Source organism: Schistocerca nitens, chromosome 2 (genome assembly GCF_023898315.1).
Source record: "Schistocerca nitens isolate TAMUIC-IGC-003100 chromosome 2, iqSchNite1.1, whole genome shotgun sequence".
In the NCBI taxonomy this organism is placed as follows: domain Eukaryota; kingdom Metazoa; phylum Arthropoda; class Insecta; order Orthoptera; family Acrididae; genus Schistocerca; species Schistocerca nitens.
In genome coordinates, this window is record NC_064615.1 from 871,017,670 (window position 1) to 871,034,116 (window position 16,447).

Below are 16,447 nucleotides of genomic sequence, written 5' to 3' on the forward strand. Positions count from 1 at the left end.
AGAGGCGGAGAGGAGGGCAGAGGAGCAAGTGAGATGGGGAGATGAGGGCAGAGGAGCAAGTGAGATGGGGAGAGGAGGGCAGAGGAGCAAGTGAGAGGGGGAGAGGAGCAAGTGAGAGGGGGAGAGGAGCAATAGAGGGGGGAGAGGAGGGCAGAGGAGCAATAGAGGGGGGAGAGGAGGGCAGAGGAGCAATAGAGGGGGGGAGAGGAGGGCAGAGGAGCAATAGAGGGGGGAGAGGAGGGCAGAGGAGCAATAGAGGGGGGGAGAGGAGGGCAGAGGAGCCAGTGAGAGGGGGAGAAGAGGGCAGAGGAGCCAGTGAGAGGGGGAGAAGGTGGCAGAGGAGCCAGTGAGAGGGGGAGAAGGTGGCAGAGGAGCCAGTGAGAGGGGGAGAAGGTGGCAGAGGAGCCAGTGAGAGGGGGAGAAGAGGGCAGAGGAGCCAGTGAGAGGGGGGAGGAGGGCAGAGGAGCCAGTGAGAGGGGGGAGGAGGGCAGAGGAGCAAGTGAGAGGGGGGAGGAGGGCAGAGGAGCAAGTGAGAGGGGGGAGGAGGGCAGAGGAGCAAGTGAGAGGGGGGAGGAGGGCAGAGGAGCAAGGCACAGGTGGAGAGGAGGGCAGAGGAGCAAGGCACAGGTGGAGAGGAGGGCAGAGGAGCAAGGCACAGGTGGAGAGGAGGGCAGAGGAGCAAGGCACAGGTGGAGAGGAGGGCAGAGGAGCAAGGCACAGGTGGAGAGGAGGGCAGAGGAGCAAGGCACAGGTGGAGAGGAGGGCAGAGGAGCAAGGCACAGGTGGAGAGGAGGGCAGAGGAGCAAGGCACAGGTGGAGAGGAGGGCAGAGGAGCAAGGCACAGGTGGAGAGGAGGGCAGAGGAGCAAGGCACAGGTGGAGAGGAGGGCAGAGGAGCAAGGCACAGGTGGAGAGGAGGGCAGAGGAGCAAGGCACAGGTGGAGAGGAGGGCAGAGGAGCAAGGCACAGGTGGAGAGGAGGGCAGAGGAGCAAGGCACAGGTGGAGAGGAGGGCAGAGGAGCAAGGCACAGGTGGAGAGGAGGGCAGAGGAGCAAGGCACAGGTGGAGAGGAGGGCAGAGGAGCAAGGCACAGGTGGAGAGGAGGGCAGAGGAGCAAGGCACAGGTGGAGAGGAGGGCAGAGGAGCAAGGCAGAGGTGGAGAGGAGGGCAGAGGAGCAAGGCAGAGGTGGAGAGGAGGGCAGAGGAGCAAGGCAGAGGTGGAGAGGAGGGCAGAGGAGCAAGGCAGAGGTGGAGAGGAGGGCAGAGGAGCAAGGCAGAGGTGGAGAGGAGGGCAGAGGAGCAAGGCAGAGGTGGAGAGGAGGGCAGAGGAGCAAGGCAGAGGTGGAGATGAGCGCAGTAGGAGCAAGGCAGTGGTGGGGAGGGGGATAGGAGGGCAGAGGAGCAAGGGAGAGGGGGAAGGAGCAAGGGAGAGGGGGAGAGGACGGCAGAGGAGCAAGGGAGAGGGGGAGAGGACGGCAGAGGAGCAAGGGAGAGGGGGAGAGGACGGCAGAGGAGCAAGGGAGAGGGGGAGAGGACGGCAGAGGAGCAAGGGAGAGGGGGAGAGGACGGCAGAGGAGCAAGGGAGAGGGGGAGAGGACGGCAGAGGAGCAAGGGAGAGGGGGAGAGGACGGCAGAGGAGCAAGGGAGAGGGGGAGAGGAGCAAGGGAGAGGGGGAGAGGACGGCAAGGGAGAGGGGGAGAGGACGGCAGAGGAGCAAGGGAGAGGGGGAGAGGACGGCAGAGGAGCAAGGGGGAGGGGGAGAGGACGGCAGAGGAGCAAGGGAGAGGGGGAGAGGACGGCAGAGGAGCAAGGGAGAGGGGGAGAGGACGGCAATGGAGAGGGGGAGAGGACGGCAGAGGAGCAATGGAGAGGGGGAGAGGACGGCAATGGAGAGGGGGAGAGGACGGCAGAGGAGCAAGGGAGAGGGGGAGAGGACGGCAAGGGAGAGGGGGAGAGGACGGCAGAGGAGCAAGGCAGAGGTGGAGAGGAGGGCAGAGGAGCAAGGCAGAGGTGGAGAGGAGGGCAGAGGAGCAAGGCAGTGGTGGAGAGGGGGATAGGAGGGCAGAGGAGCAAGGGAGAGGGGGAGAGGAGCAAGGGAGAGGGGGAGACGAGGGCAGAGGAGCAAGGGGGAGAGGAGCAAGGGAGAGGGGGAGACGAGGGCAGAGGAGCAAGGGAGAGAGGAGCAAGGGAGAGGGGGAGACGAGGGCAGAGGAGCAAGGGAGAGGGGGAGACGAGGGCAGAGGAGCAAGGGAGAGGGAGAGAGGAGGGCAGAGGAGCAAGGCAGAGGTGGAGAGGAGGGCAGAGGAGCAAGGCAGAGGTGGAGAGGAGGGCAGAGTAGCAAGGCAGAGGTGGAGAGGAGGGCAGAGTAGCAAGGCAGAGGTGGAGATGAGTGCAGTAGGAGCAAGGCAGTGGTGGAGAGGGGGATAGGAGGGCAGAGGAGCAAGGGTGAGGGGGAGAGGACGGCAGAGGAGCAAGGGAGAGGGGGAGAGGAGGGCAGAGGAGCAAGGGAGAGGGGGAGAGGACGGCAGAGGAGCAAGGGAGAGGGGGAGAGGACGGCAGAGGAGCAAGGGAGAGGGGGAGAGGACGGCAGAGGAGCAAGGGAGAGGGGGAGAGGACGGCAGAGGATCAAGGGAGTGGGGGAGAGGAGGGCAGAGGAGCAAGGGAGTGGGGAAGAGGAGGGCAGAGGACCAAGGGAGAGGGGGAGAGGAGGGCAGAGGACCAAGGGAGAGGGGGAGAGGAGGGCAGAGGACCAAGGGAGAGGGGGAGAGGAGGGCAGAGGACCAAGGGAGAGGGGGAGAGGAGGGCAGAGGACCAAGGGAGTGGGGAAGAGGAGGGCAGAGGACCAAGGGAGAGGGGGAGAGGAGGGCAGAGGACCAAGGGAGAGGGGGAGAGGAGGGCAGAGGACCAAGGGAGAGGGGGAGAGGAGGGCAGAGGACCAAGGGAGTGGGGAAGAGGAGGGCAGAGGACCAAGGGAGAGGGGGAGAGGAGGGCAGAGGACCAAGGGAGAGGGGGAGAGGAGGGCAGAGGACCAAGGGAGAGGGGGAGAGGAGGGCAGAGGACCAAGGGAGAGGTGGAGAGGAGGGCAGAGTAGCAAGGCAGAGGTGGAGAGGAGGGCAGAGTAGCAAGGCAGAGGTGGAGATGAGTGCAGTAGGAGCAAGGCAGTGGTGGAGAGGGGGATAGGAGGGCAGAGGAGCAAGTGAGAGGCGGAGAGGAGGGCAGAGGAGCAAGTGAGAGGCGGAGAGGAGGGCAGAGGAGCAAGTGAGAGGCGGAGAGGAGGGCAGAGGAGCAAGTGAGATGGGGAGATGAGGGCAGAGGAGCAAGTGAGATGGGGAGATGAGGGCAGAGGAGCAAGTGAGATGGGGAGAGGAGGGCAGAGGAGCAAGTGAGAGGGGGAGAGGAGCAAGTGAGAGGGGGAGAGGAGCAATAGAGGGGGGAGAGGAGGGCAGAGGAGCAATAGAGGGGGGGAGAGGAGGGCAGAGGAGCAATAGAGGGGGGGAGAGGAGGGCAGAGGAGCAATAGAGGGGGGGAGAGGAGGGCAGAGGAGCAATAGAGGGGGGGAGAGGAGGGCAGAGGAGCAATAGAGGGGGGGAGAGGAGGGCAGAGGAGCCAGTGAGAGGGGGAGAAGAGGGCAGAGGAGCCAGTGAGAGGGGGAGAAGGTGGCAGAGGAGCCAGTGAGAGGGGGAGAAGGTGGCAGAGGAGCCAGTGAGAGGGGGAGAAGAGGGCAGAGGAGCCAGTGAGAGGGGGGAGGAGGGCAGAGGAGCCAGTGAGAGGGGGGAGGAGGGCAGAGGAGCAAGTGAGAGGGGGGAGGAGGGCAGAGGAGCCAGTGAGAGGGGGGAGGAGGGCAGAGGAGCAAGGCACAGGTGGAGAGGAGGGCAGAGGAGCAAGGCACAGGTGGAGAGGAGGGCAGAGGAGCAAGGCACAGGTGGAGAGGAGGGCAGAGGAGCAAGGCACAGGTGGAGAGGAGGGCAGAGGAGCAAGGCACAGGTGGAGAGGAGGGCAGAGGAGCAAGGCACAGGTGGAGAGGAGGGCAGAGGAGCAAGGCACAGGTGGAGAGGAGGGCAGAGGAGCAAGGCACAGGTGGAGAGGAGGGCAGAGGAGCAAGGCACAGGTGGAGAGGAGGGCAGAGGAGCAAGGCACAGGTGGAGAGGAGGGCAGAGGAGCAAGGCACAGGTGGAGAGGAGGGCAGAGGAGCAAGGCACAGGTGGAGAGGAGGGCAGAGGAGCAAGGCACAGGTGGAGAGGAGGGCAGAGGAGCAAGGCACAGGTGGAGAGGAGGGCAGAGGAGCAAGGCAGAGGTGGAGAGGAGGGCAGAGGAGCAAGGCAGAGGTGGAGAGGAGGGCAGAGGAGCAAGGCAGAGGTGGAGAGGAGGGCAGAGGAGCAAGGCAGAGGTGGAGAGGAGGGCAGAGGAGCAAGGCAGAGGTGGAGAGGAGGGCAGAGCAGCAAGGCAGAGGTGGAGATGAGCGCAGTAGGAGCAAGGCAGTGGTGGAGAGGGGGATAGGAGGGCAGAGGAGCAAGGGAGAGGGGGAAGGAGCAAGGGAGAGGGGGAGAGGACGGCAGAGGAGCAAGGGAGAGGGGGAGAGGACGGCAGAGGAGCAAGGGAGAGGGGGAGAGGATGGCAGAGGAGCAAGGGAGAGGGGGAGAGGATGGCAGAGGAGCAAGGGAGAGGGGGAGAGGACGGCAGAGGAGCAAGGGAGAGGGGGAGAGGACGTTAGAGGAGCAAGGGAGAGGGGGAGAGGACGGCAGAGGAGCAAGGGAGAGGGGGAGAGGAGCAAGGGAGAGGGGGAGAGGACGGCAGAGGAGCAAGGGAGAGGGGGAGAGGAGCAAGGGAGAGGGGGAGAGGACGGCAAGGGAGAGGGGGAGAGGACGGCAGAGGAGCAAGGGAGAGGGGGAGAGGACGGCAGAGGAGCAAGGGAGAGGGGGAGAGGACGGCAAGGGAGAGGGGGAGAGGACGGCAAGGGAGAGGGGGAGAGGACGGCAGAGGAGCAAGGGAGAGGGGGAGAGGACGGCAAGGGAGAGGGGGAGAGGACGGCAGAGGAGCAAGGCAGAGGTGGAGAGGAGGGCAGAGGAGCAAGGCAGAGGTGGAGAGGAGGGCAGAGGAGCAAGGCAGTGGTGGAGAGGGGGATAGGAGGGCAGAGGAGCAAGGGAGAGGGGGAGAGGAGCAAGGGAGAGGGGGAGACGAGGGCAGAGGAGCAAGGGAGAGAGGAGCAAGGGAGAGGGGGAGACGAGGGCAGAGGAGCAAGGGAGAGGGGGAGACGAGGGCAGAGGAGCAAGGGAGAGGGAGAGAGGAGGGCAGAGGAGCAAGGCAGAGGTGGAGAGGAGGGCAGAGGAGCAAGGCAGAGGTGGAGAGGAGGGCAGAGTAGCAAGGCAGAGGTGGAGATGAGTGCAGTAGGAGCAAGGCAGTGGTGGAGAGGGGGATAGGAGGGCAGAGGAGCAAGGGAGAGGGGGAGAGGAGCAAGGGAGAGGGGGAGAGGACGGCAGAGGAGCAAGGGTGAGGGGGAGAGGACGGCAGAGGAGCAAGGGAGAGGGGGAGAGGACGGCAGAGGAGCAAGGGAGAGGGGGAGAGGACGGCAGAGGAGCAAGGGAGAGGGGGAGAGGACGGCAGAGGAGCAAGGGAGAGGGGGAGAGGACGGCAGAGGAGCAAGGGAGAGGGGGAAGGAGCAAGGGAGAGGGGGAGAGGACGGCAGAGGAGCAAGGGAGAGGGGGAGAGGACGGCAGAGGAGCAAGGGAGAGGGGGAGAGGACGGCAGAGGAGCAAGGGAGAGGGGGAGAGGACGGCAGAGGAGCAAGGGAGAGGGGGAGAGGACGGCAGAGGAGCAAGGGAGAGGGGGAGAGGACGGCAGAGGATCAAGGGAGTGGAGGAGAGGAGGGCAGAGGAGCAAGGGAGTGGGGAAGAGGAGGGCAGAGGACCAAGGGAGAGGGGGAGAGGAGGGCAGAGGACCAAGGGAGAGGGGGAGAGGAGGGCAGAGGACCAAGGGAGAGGGGGAGAGGAGGGCAGAGGACCAAGGGAGAGGGGGAGAGGAGGGCAGAGGACCAAGGGAGAGGGGGAGAGGAGGGCAGAGGACCAAGGGAGAGGGGGAGAGGAGGGCAGAGGACCAAGGGAGAGGGGGAGAGGAGGGCAGAGGACCAAGGGAGAGGGGGAGAGGAGGGCAGAGGACCAAGGGAGAGGGGGAGAGGAGGGCAGAGGACCAAGGCAGAGGGGGAGAGGAGGGCAGAGGACCAAGGCAGAGGGGGAGAGGAGGGCAGAGGAGCAAGGGAGAGGGGGAGAGGAGGGCAGAGGAGCAAGGGAGAGGAGGGCAGAGGAGCAAGGGAGAGGAGGGCAGAGGAGCAAGGGAGAGGAGGGCAGAGGAGCAAGGGAGAGGAGGGCAGAGGAGCAAGGGAGAGGAGGGCAGAGGAGCAAGGGTGAGGGGGAGAGGAGGGCAGAGGAGCAAGGGAGAGGGGGAGAGGAGGGCAGAGGACCAAGGCAGAGGGGGAGAGGAGGGCAGAGGAGGGCAGAGGACCAAGGCAGAGGGGGAGAGGAGGGCAGAGGACCAAGGCAGAGGGGGAGAGGAGGGCAGAGGACCAAGGCAGAGGGGAAGAGGAGGGCAGAGCAGCAAGGAAGAGGGGAAGAGGAGGGCAGAGCAGCAAGGAAGAGGGGAAGAGGAGGGCAGAGCAGCAAGGAAGAGGGGAAGAGGAGGGCAGAGCAGCAAGGAAGAGGGGAAGAGGAGGGCAGAGCAGCAAGGAAGAGGGGAAGAGGAGGGCAGAGCAGCAAGGAAGAGGGGAAGAGGAGGGCAGAGCAGCAAGGAAGAGGGGAAGAGGAGGGCAGAGCAGCAAGGAAGAGGGGAAGAGGTGGGCAGAGCAGCAAGGAAGAGTGGGGCAGAGGAGTATGGAAGAGGAAGAGGGGGAGAGGGGGGCAGAGGAGTAAGGGAGAAGGGGAGAGGATGGGAGGAGGGCAGGGGAGGAAGGGAGAGGTGGAGAGGAGGAATGGAGAGGGGGAGAGGGAGATGAGGATTGGAGTGGGGGAGAGGACGAATTGAGAGGGGGAGAGGAGGAATTGTGACGGGGAGAGGAGGAATTGAGACGGGAAGAGGAGAGGAGAAAGGGGGAGGGACGGGGGAGAGGAAGAAGGGAGAATGGCAGAGGAAGAAGGGAGAATGGCAGAGGAAGAAGGGAGAATGGCAGAGGAGGAAGGGAGAGTGGGAGAGGAGGAAGGGAGAGTGGGAGAGGAGGAAGGGAGTGGGGGAGTAGTGAAAATGTGAGGGGGAGGGGTGATGGGAGGGGGAGGGGTGATGAGAGGGGGAGGGGAGGGGAGAGGTTTATGGGGAGAGGAGAGGGGTACAGGGAAGGGGGTAGGGAGAGGGGTGTGATGGGTAGGGGAGAGGGGTGTGATGTGTAGGGGAGAGGATGAGGAGATAAGGGGTGGAGGGGGAAGGGAGGGGAGAAAAGGTGGAGGGGTTGAGGGGTAGGGGAGAGGGGTAGAGGGATAGGGGGCAGGGCTAGAGGAGAAGGGAAGGGGAAGGGGAGAGGGGAAGGGGAGAGGGGATTGTGAATGGGAGAAGGGGTAGGGGAGAAACGGTGAAAGCATAGGGGAGAGGAGGAAAGTAGAGGGGAGAGGAGGAAAGCAGGCGGAGGTTGAAAGGAGTGGGGGTGAGTAAGAGGAGGAAAGGAGTGGGGGAGGGGAGGGTGTGAGGGGGAAAGGAGAGTGGCCGAGGGGGGAAGAGGAGAGGGGAAGGGGTAGAGGGGGAAGAAGAGAGGGCTAGAGGGGGAAGAAGAGAGGGGTAGAGGGGGAAGAAGAGAGGGGTAGAGGGGGAAGGAGAGAGGGGTAGAGAGGGAAGAAGAGACGGGGAGAGAAGGGGGGTAGAGAGTGTGAGACAGGGGAGGTAGAGAGGGTGAGACAGGGGAGGTAGAGAGGGGGAGACAAGTAAGGTAGAGAAGGGAGAGAGAGGCGGAGTCAAGTGTGGTGGGGAAGGGGGAGAGAGGCCGAATGGAGGGGCGAGAGGCCGGAGGGAGGGGCGAGAGGCGGGAGGGAGGGGCGAGAGGCGGGAGGGAGGGGCGAGAGGCGGGAGGGAGGGGCGAGAGGCGGGAGGGAGGGGCGAGAGGCGGGAGGGAGGGGCGAGAGGCGGGAGGGAGGGAGGGGCGAGAGGCGGGAGGGAGGGAGGGGCGAGAGGCGGGAGGGAGGGAGGGGCGAGAGGCGGGAGGGAGGGAGGGAGGGGCGAGAGGCGGGAGGGAGGGGCGAGAGGGAGGGGCGAGAGGGAGAGGCGAGAGGCGGGAGGGTTCGGGCGAGAGGCGGGAGGGTTCGGGCGAGAGGCGGGAGGGTTCGGGCGAGAGTCGGGAGGGAGGGGCGAGAGGCGGAAGGGAGGGGCGAGAGGCGGAAGGGAGGGGCGAGAGGCGGAAGGGAGGGGCGAGAGGCGGAAGGGAGGGGCGAGAGGCGGAAGGGAGGGGCGAGAGGCGGAAGGGAGGGGCGAGAGGGTGAAGAGAGGGGCGAGAGGGTGAAGAGAGGGGCGAGAGGGTGAAGAGAGGGGCGAGAGGGTGAAGAGAGGGGCGAGAGGGTGAAGAGAGGGGCGAGAGGGTGAAGAGAGGGGCGAGAGGGTGAAGAGAGGGGCGAGAGGGTGAAGAGAGGGGAGAGATTAGAGAGAGGTGGGAGAGGTGAGGTGGTGAAAGAAGAAGAGTGGCGAGGGGAAAGAGAGTGTAGGAGAGAAGGGAAGGAGGGAGGAAACGAGAGGGTGAAGGTAGGGAGGGGTGAAAGTAGCGAGGGGGGAAGGTAGGGAGGGAGGAATGTAGGGAGGGAGGGACGGAGGGAGGGAGGAAATGAGGAATGGAGGAAAGGAGGGAGAGGGGGAAGGGAAGGAGTTAGGGAAGGGAGGGAGAGGGGGAAGGAGGGGGAGGGAAGGGGAAAGGAGGGAGAGGGAGGGAGGAAAAGGAGGGAGAGGGAGGGAGGAAAAGGAGGGAGAGGGAGGGGGAAAGGAGGGAGAGGGACCGGGGGAATGGAGGGAGAGGGAAGGGGAAAGGCAGGGGGAGGGGCGGTGGAAGGCAGGGGGAGGGGCGGTGGAAGGCAGGGGGAGGGGCGGTGGAAGGCAGGGGGAGGGGCGGTGGAAGGCAGGGAGAGGGGCGGTGGAAGGCAGGGAGAGGGGCGGTGGAAGGCAGGGAGAGGGGCGGGGTAAGGCAGGGAGAGGGGCGGGGTAAGGCAGGGAGAGGGGCGGGGTAAGGCAGGGAGAGGGGCGGGGTAAGGCAGGGAGAGGGGCGGGGTAAGGCAGGGAGAGGGGCAGGGTAAGGCAGGGAGAGGGGCAGGGGAAGGCAGGGAGAGGGGCGGGGGAAGGCAAGGAGAGGGGAGAAGAGATAGGGAAGGCAGGGTGAAGGGAGAAGTGAGGGTGAAGGCAGGGAGAGGGGGAGAAAGAAGAAAAGGGTGAGGGGAGAGAAGGGAGGGATAGGGGAGAGAAGGGAGTGTGAGGGGAGGGGAGAGAAGGGAGGGAGAGGGGTACAGAGGAGAGGACAGAGGGAAACAGGGAGACGGGGACATAGGAAAGGAGGGAGGGAGACAGGGAGAGGGGGACAGAGGAGAGGAAGGAGGGAGAGGGGGCACAGGAGAGGAGGGAGGGAGACAGGGAGAAGGGGCATAGGAGAGGAGGGAGGGAGACAGGGAGAAGGGGCAGAAGAGAGGAGGGAGGGAAACAGGGAGAAGGGGCATAAGAGAGGAGGGAGGGAGACATGGAGAGGGGCATAGGAGAGGAGGGAGAGGGACAGGGAGAGGGGGACAGAGGAGAGTAGGGAGGGAGACAGGGAGACAGAGGAGAAGAGGGAGGCAGGCAGGGGCAGAGGAGAGGAGGGAGGCAGGCAGGTGCAGAGGAGAGAAGGAAGGCAGGCAGGTGCAGAGGAGAGAAGGAAGGCAGGCAGGGGCAGAGGAAAGAAGGAAGGCAGGCAGGGGCAGAGGAGAGAAGGGAGGCAGGCAGGGAGAAGGGGAAGGAGGAGAGGAGAGAGACAGGCAGGGAGAAGGGAGGAGAGGATAGAGACAGGCAGGGAGAAGGGAGGAGAGGAGGGAGAGGGAGGGGAGGAGAGGAGGGAAAGGATGGAGAGGGGGAGGGAGTGTGGGAGGTAGGAAATGGAGAGAGAGAGAGAGAGAGAGAGAGAGAGAGAGAGAGAGAGAGAGAGGATGGGAGGGATGGAGGGAGAGGGGTAGATGGGTAGAGAGAAGGGAGGAAAGGGGGGAGGAGAAGAGGAAATGCAGAGAAACAGAGAGGGAAGAGAGTATGGTGGGAGAGAGAGAAGGCTAGGGTGGGGGAAAGAGGAGGGCAGGATGGGGGAAAGAGGGTAGGATGGGGGAAAGAGGAGGGTAGGATGGGCAGAATATGGAGAGGAAAGAAGTGAGGAGGGAGAGGGGAGAGAAGTGAGGATGGAGAGAGGAGAGAATGGAGGAGGGAGAGAGGAGAGAAGGGAGGAGGCAAAGGGGGAGTGGAGGAGGGAGAGAGGAGAGAAGGGAGGAGGCAAAGGGGGAGTGAAGGAGAGGGGATATAGAATAGGATGGAAATGGGGGAGAGAAGAGAGAAAGAGAGGAAAAAAGGTGGAGAGAGAGGGGGAGAGGAGACAGAGAGAGGGGAAGGCCAAGAGAGGGGGAGAGTGGGTTGACTGTGTGATAGAGGGTAGGAGAGTGGGCAGAGGGAGCAAGAGAGTGAAGCAGGAGATTGCGCAGTGGCTGGGAGGGGGTGAGTGCAAGAGGGGGGTATCCTAGTGCGAGTGTGTAAAGGGGTGCTCAAGCGATGGAGTGTGGGGCGGGTGGCCTGAGCACAAGAAGATGGGGGCTGGGCCAAGTGTGAGACAGTGGGTGGGGGGTAGTAATTGGGTGACTGTGTGGAGGGGAGAGCAGAGTCAGAGTGTGTGTGTGTGGGGGGGGGGGGAGGAGAGGTGTGTGAGTGCAAGACTGCCAGGTGGGTCCAAGTGCGAGATGGTGGGGAGGGCCAAGTGCGAGATGGTGCGGGGTGTAGGTTGAGTGCGATGCGGTGGGATGGGTGAGTGAGGCATTGTGTGGGAGGTGTCAGCACAAGACGCTGAGGGAGGAAGCCAATGCAGGTTGCTGGGGCAGGGTCGAGCGTGGCTGTGCGTGGGTGGGTGAGCCGTGACACTCGGTTTGCTGGGAGGGGGAGGATGGTGAGTGCTTGACGGTAGAGAGCATGGGGCGAGTGCTAGAATGGGTGCAATGAGCAAATGACTGGGGATACTCCCTTCCATCACACAGTTCTCTGAACTATGCAGGTGGGAATTATCTCTCCAGTACATCCTGTACCATTGCAATTCCCCTGGCTCACACTTCTGCTAACCTGTTTTCCAATGTCTGACTTCACCTTTTCCTTTTCCTCTTCCATCCACACTACTCCTTCCCTATCCAGATCATGTACTCAAACACATACACACACACTCACTCACTGCCCCTCCCTCCCCTTTTCCACCCCACTGTTTTTCTCTCTTCCCTCCCTGTCTCCCTCCTCAGCTTTTCCCTCTCCTACCTCTTATATGATCTTCCCTCTAAATTTCTTTCATCTTGTTGTGCAGATGCCAAGTCATCTTTGGGTAGATCTGCTTCACACTATCCACCGCCCCTCTCCTTCACCTCATGTGTCCTCCACTACCCTCACCTACCTTCAGCCGCCCAGACAACTGCTATTGATAATCAAGTCAGTCTTGCTACAGCTGTAAGTGGATGTGCTTGAGTGTCCGTGTGAATGTGTCTACCTCTACTACAGAAAGAGTATGATTTTGAAAGCTATTGCATGTTTCTACGTGCCACACATCAGTCAGCTATAGGCGAATGGTTGCCTTTTCTGTATGTTACGTATTACTCCATCCAGGATTTCCCCCATTTGGAAATATTATTACATTTATAGAACTGATTCAACCAAGAAAACTATTTTGTTGAAGTGTATGTTTTATGTGACTTTGATACAAGAAAATGACAATAATATAAAAAAGGAAAGAAAGTATACACATAATGATCTAAATGTAGTTGTAGAGTTTAAGAAGCACGGTATAATAGACTAATTATTGAAAAAATAAACAAACAACACTTCAACCACACATTTTCTCTTTCTTATTTTCAACCCTTTTTCACAAATTTTCGGCCAGTCCTCACATCTCCCGACCGTCCAACCATACATCCCTGCTCATTCTACCTCTGACAATTCCAAAAAATCTCCTCACCCTAGCAAAAGTCCAAGCTCACATCCTCTCTCCAAAATCTTATCTGGCACACGGTATTCCACCTAATGGGCTTACCGTTAACATTGAGATCTCAGGTCTCCCCACTGTTCGTCCCATTGTGACTTGGTACAATGCTGAATAAACCTCTGCCTTTGTTGACCAACATCTCCACACCACTGCCCGTAATCCCCAAACCCACATTCAAGACATTGCTCACATATTTCACCACCTTTCCACAGTTCCTTCCCACCATCAACATATTCCTTGTTTGTCACCATAGATGTGACGTCCTTGTATACCAACACCTCCCATGCACTATATTTACCATTGTCCCCCTGATAGCAGTCTCACCACATCTTTCCTAATCCTTCCTGGCCAACCAGCATACCCACAATTATTTCACTTTTGAATGTCAAATGTGTGGTACTGGCATGGACAACCACATGGCACCAGCTATCCCAACCTGAGTGAAATGGATACAGGTTCCCTGATAGTGTAAATTAAGTAAAGATACTGCAAGTATCTTCACCTTTTCCAATTTCATCAGTCCCTCACCCTTACCACTCTGGTCCTTCGTAATAATACAATCCAAGCTCAAATCATAGATGAGAGACAGTAATCCTTTCACAAAATCCTGTTACTCTGTGACCATAATTCCCTAATTCTGTGAACGCAAAAATGACTCTTGCCCCTTGAACAGTTGGAACAGCATTCCAAGCACCATCTGAGGAAGCTGTCCCAGCTACTCCTGTCTATGTCAGCATGGGGTAACCTATAACAAAGAAAGAGTCTACCATTCTGATCGAAAACCTTGTAGCTTCCCAACCATGCTGGTCTACTCCACTTTCCATATCCCCAAAAACTTACTCCACCCTCCTTGAAACAGACTACACCTGAACACCCATCCCATAAAACTGTTAACCTTTTCTGCCAAAATTATGACCACTGCAGAAGTCTTGGTACTTTCTAAATACCCCACCTTTCACTCTAAACCCAAATTCAACCATGCTGGACTACAGAGGATCTTATTTCCTTTCTCATTCTCTGCAGTGGAAACATTTCTTCGCCACATGTCCCACTGACAACAGCCACATAAAACCCCACATAGAACTTTGCTTAAAACAGTTCCAACCTTCCTCCAACTGTAGTCCTCCTCCCCTTCCTAACACGGCCCCGCCCTTCCTTTCCCCTAAATCCTCCCCAGTAAGTCCAGCATGCATCACACTCTGGAATACACAGCTATCTAAAACCTGAAAACCAATCCAGACCTTATCCTTACCGCAGACAAAGGCTCCACCATCATGGTCATGAATCATTGTGAGTATGTGGATGAGGGTCTCCCCCAACTTTGACACACTTGAATGCAAACCTTATGACCATTATCTGTCCCAGAAGCCCACCAAGATGTTCAGCTCTATCTGAATGCCTTAAGTCCTTCCCCCTTCACATCAGCAACTACTGTTTACCCACTCACAAAACCCCACAAACCCAACCACTCAGGTCTCCCCACTGTTCGTCCCATTGTGACTTGGTACAATGCTGAATAAACCTCTGTCTTTGTTGACCAACATCTCCACACCACTGCCCGTAATCCCCAAACCCACATTCAAGACATTGCTCACATCTTTCACCACCTTTCCACAGTTCCTGTCCCACCATCAACATATTCCTTGTTTGTCACCATAGATGTGATGTCCTTATATATCAACACCTCCCATGCACTATATTTTCCATTGTTCCCCTGATAGCAGTCTCACAACATCTTTCCTAATCCTTCCTGGCCAACCAGCATACCCACAATTATTTCGCTTCTGAATGCCAAATGTGTGGTACTGACATGGACAACCACATGGCACCAGCTATCCCAACCTGAGTGAAATGGATACAGGTTCCCTGATAGTGTAAATTAAGTAAAGATAGTTGTAAATGGAGTTTTCTTTTGCTCCCTGTTCATGATTTTCAAAATAATTCTACACTTTTTACCATTCTGAGACCAAATTAGGTACACCACCTCAGTTAGGACCAAAGACATTAAAGTATGGTGCTGTTCAAGACAAAATTCAAGCAAAAGCTACACTCACTACATATTAACACTAATCTTTTTGTAGACAGAATAATACCTACTAATGCACTGTGTAAATAACACTAATTGCCAGTGCTGCAAAACGGACATGAATGACACATGGGTTAATAACAAAATGAAAAACCAAAGTATTAAAAAACCAAATTTCATGCTTAATGGACACGTGTATTACAGAAATCCAATTACCTCTTGACTCTGAGTATGTTTTTGCTGTTGGTTTCTTTCTGTTTGGCTGAAATGCAATGCTTGAATCTTCTGAAACGGAAACAGTATGCTTTTCGGCTGCCACTCCTAACACATAGCTGTTAAATGGAAGATCTGCTCTAACATTTTCAGAAAAACAAGGTGTTCCGTGGTGGCAAAGACCACATGTAATTTCAGATCCTTCTATTAGAGCAACATGTGCACATGCTTCACAAATAGAATGTCCACATTTTAAAATCAAAGGACATCTTGGACCCCGCAGTGTGCGGATATCTGAAAAAGAACAAGAGCATCAGGTTAACACAAGAAAATAATTTTGCGTTTTAAATTTACAATACAAAGCACAAATTACAAACAGTAATGGTACACAAAAAAGGTAGGGTTTAATGTCTTGTCGACAATGAGATCCTTAATGGTAGAGTCCAGTGTGCTATCCACTGCAGCATATAACTCAATAATGAGATATAAGTCAAAATGTATACATTACTACTATTAGGAAATGGAAAGGCACAAGTAAATAGTTCCAGATAATATTAAGTCATTGCGAAGCACTGACAAGCAATTGGTTTATAAGTGCTAAATCATACTATACTAACCAAACCTGCAAGTTACAGCTTTTGAAGGTTCAAGTATTTTGGTGGATAAGAAAAAACAAAAGTGGCGACATACATAGCAAAGTAGTTGTCAGACAAAGGTCATTCACAATACAACTGATACTACAATTTGTACCAAATAAAGATAAAAAGAGACTGCAGAAGAGCTTCGAATCAAACAGCAACCAATAACCCCATAACCAAGAGACAAATAGTTCCATCAGTACACCCAGAGGATGTCACAGTATCAGACAGCACCACAAAATTGCGCATTTTCATGCATAAATGCTCTGTTCTGTTATGGACAGTGTTGTAATGTAATACAGATGGAGCAGAAGGACTTTGTTCTCAAAGGTAGTAGAAAGATTATCATTACTATAAATAATTACTGTACAAAAATGTTTAATACGCATCAAGAAATTTCAAGTAGACAAAACTATTAATGGCTATTGAGTTACCACGTACTTTTCTATCTGTGATAATGCACTAAAACAAAATGGAGTGACGTTTATAAACTATAAAACTTCACTGCCTGGCAGAAGACAAGGTCAGATGTCACTATAACTTCGCACACATGCACACCATAGGTGGGTATGTAAGTGGTGGTGGTGCTTTAGGGCACAAATCAGTCAAGGTAGTAAGTGCCCTTGTCATAACTTTAAATGTTCAATTACCAAATGAAGTTAAAATCGATAATAGAGTCCACTCTACTAGAGTAGAGGGATAGCTAAAGATGATTACTTCCCCTTTGAGGAGGATGCTCAAATGGCTGAAAAGCAGAGGTACAGCTACAGAAGATTACTTCCCCTTTGTTGAGGATGATCACATGGTTGAAAATTAAATTAAATTAAATTACCTTTGTCGTATTACTATAACAGATAAAAGGAAAAATATCTACAGCTCATGCTGTACCTGCTAAAATATCTAATAATTCAGATGGTAAACAAACATTAAAACTTTAATGGTTGTAAAATCGCCATTGGGTCAGAAAACAGCGCAATGTCAATGGGTGGTTGCATTAAACAGAGTGGTGCAAGCTCTCCACTTAATAAATGACAGTGCTGAATCAACAGTGCTCAATACGCACCCAAGCTAAGAGAATCTCCTTGCGATGAGAGTGGCGAGAGGAAGTTGTCCAAGCTGTTGGGAGTGCAATTTCCCATGTAGAGAAGAACAGTGTTCACGCCAGCGTGACAATGTTCCTACATGTGGCAACACAGAGATCATCTGAAGGGACAGAACAGCTAAACAGCATAGGTAGTTAGACTGCAGCCTTGGCAGCAGCATTGGTAGTTTCATTACCAGACACACTGATGTGACCACAGACCCACATGAACATCACATGGGCTCCCTCGCCAGTGAGTGAGTGGAGGCATTCTTGGATTTGTTGTACTAATGGATGGTATGT

At 56.9% G+C, this 16,447-nt stretch overlaps 1 protein-coding gene across 4 annotated transcripts in view; it reads right to left on the reverse strand.

Annotated features, from left to right (window-relative positions):
• The window catches only part of LOC126237147 (uncharacterized), a 518,724-nt gene that overhangs the window by 491,304 nt on the left and 10,973 nt on the right, over window positions 1-16,447 (reverse strand). For all 4 annotated transcript variants that reach the window (XM_049946992.1, XM_049946991.1, XM_049946990.1 and 1 more), the window contains exon 2: window positions 14,429-14,719. In XM_049946992.1, the coding sequence (XP_049802949.1) occupies window positions 14,429-14,719 (291 nt within the window). The remainder of the gene's footprint in view (window positions 1-14,428; window positions 14,720-16,447) is intronic.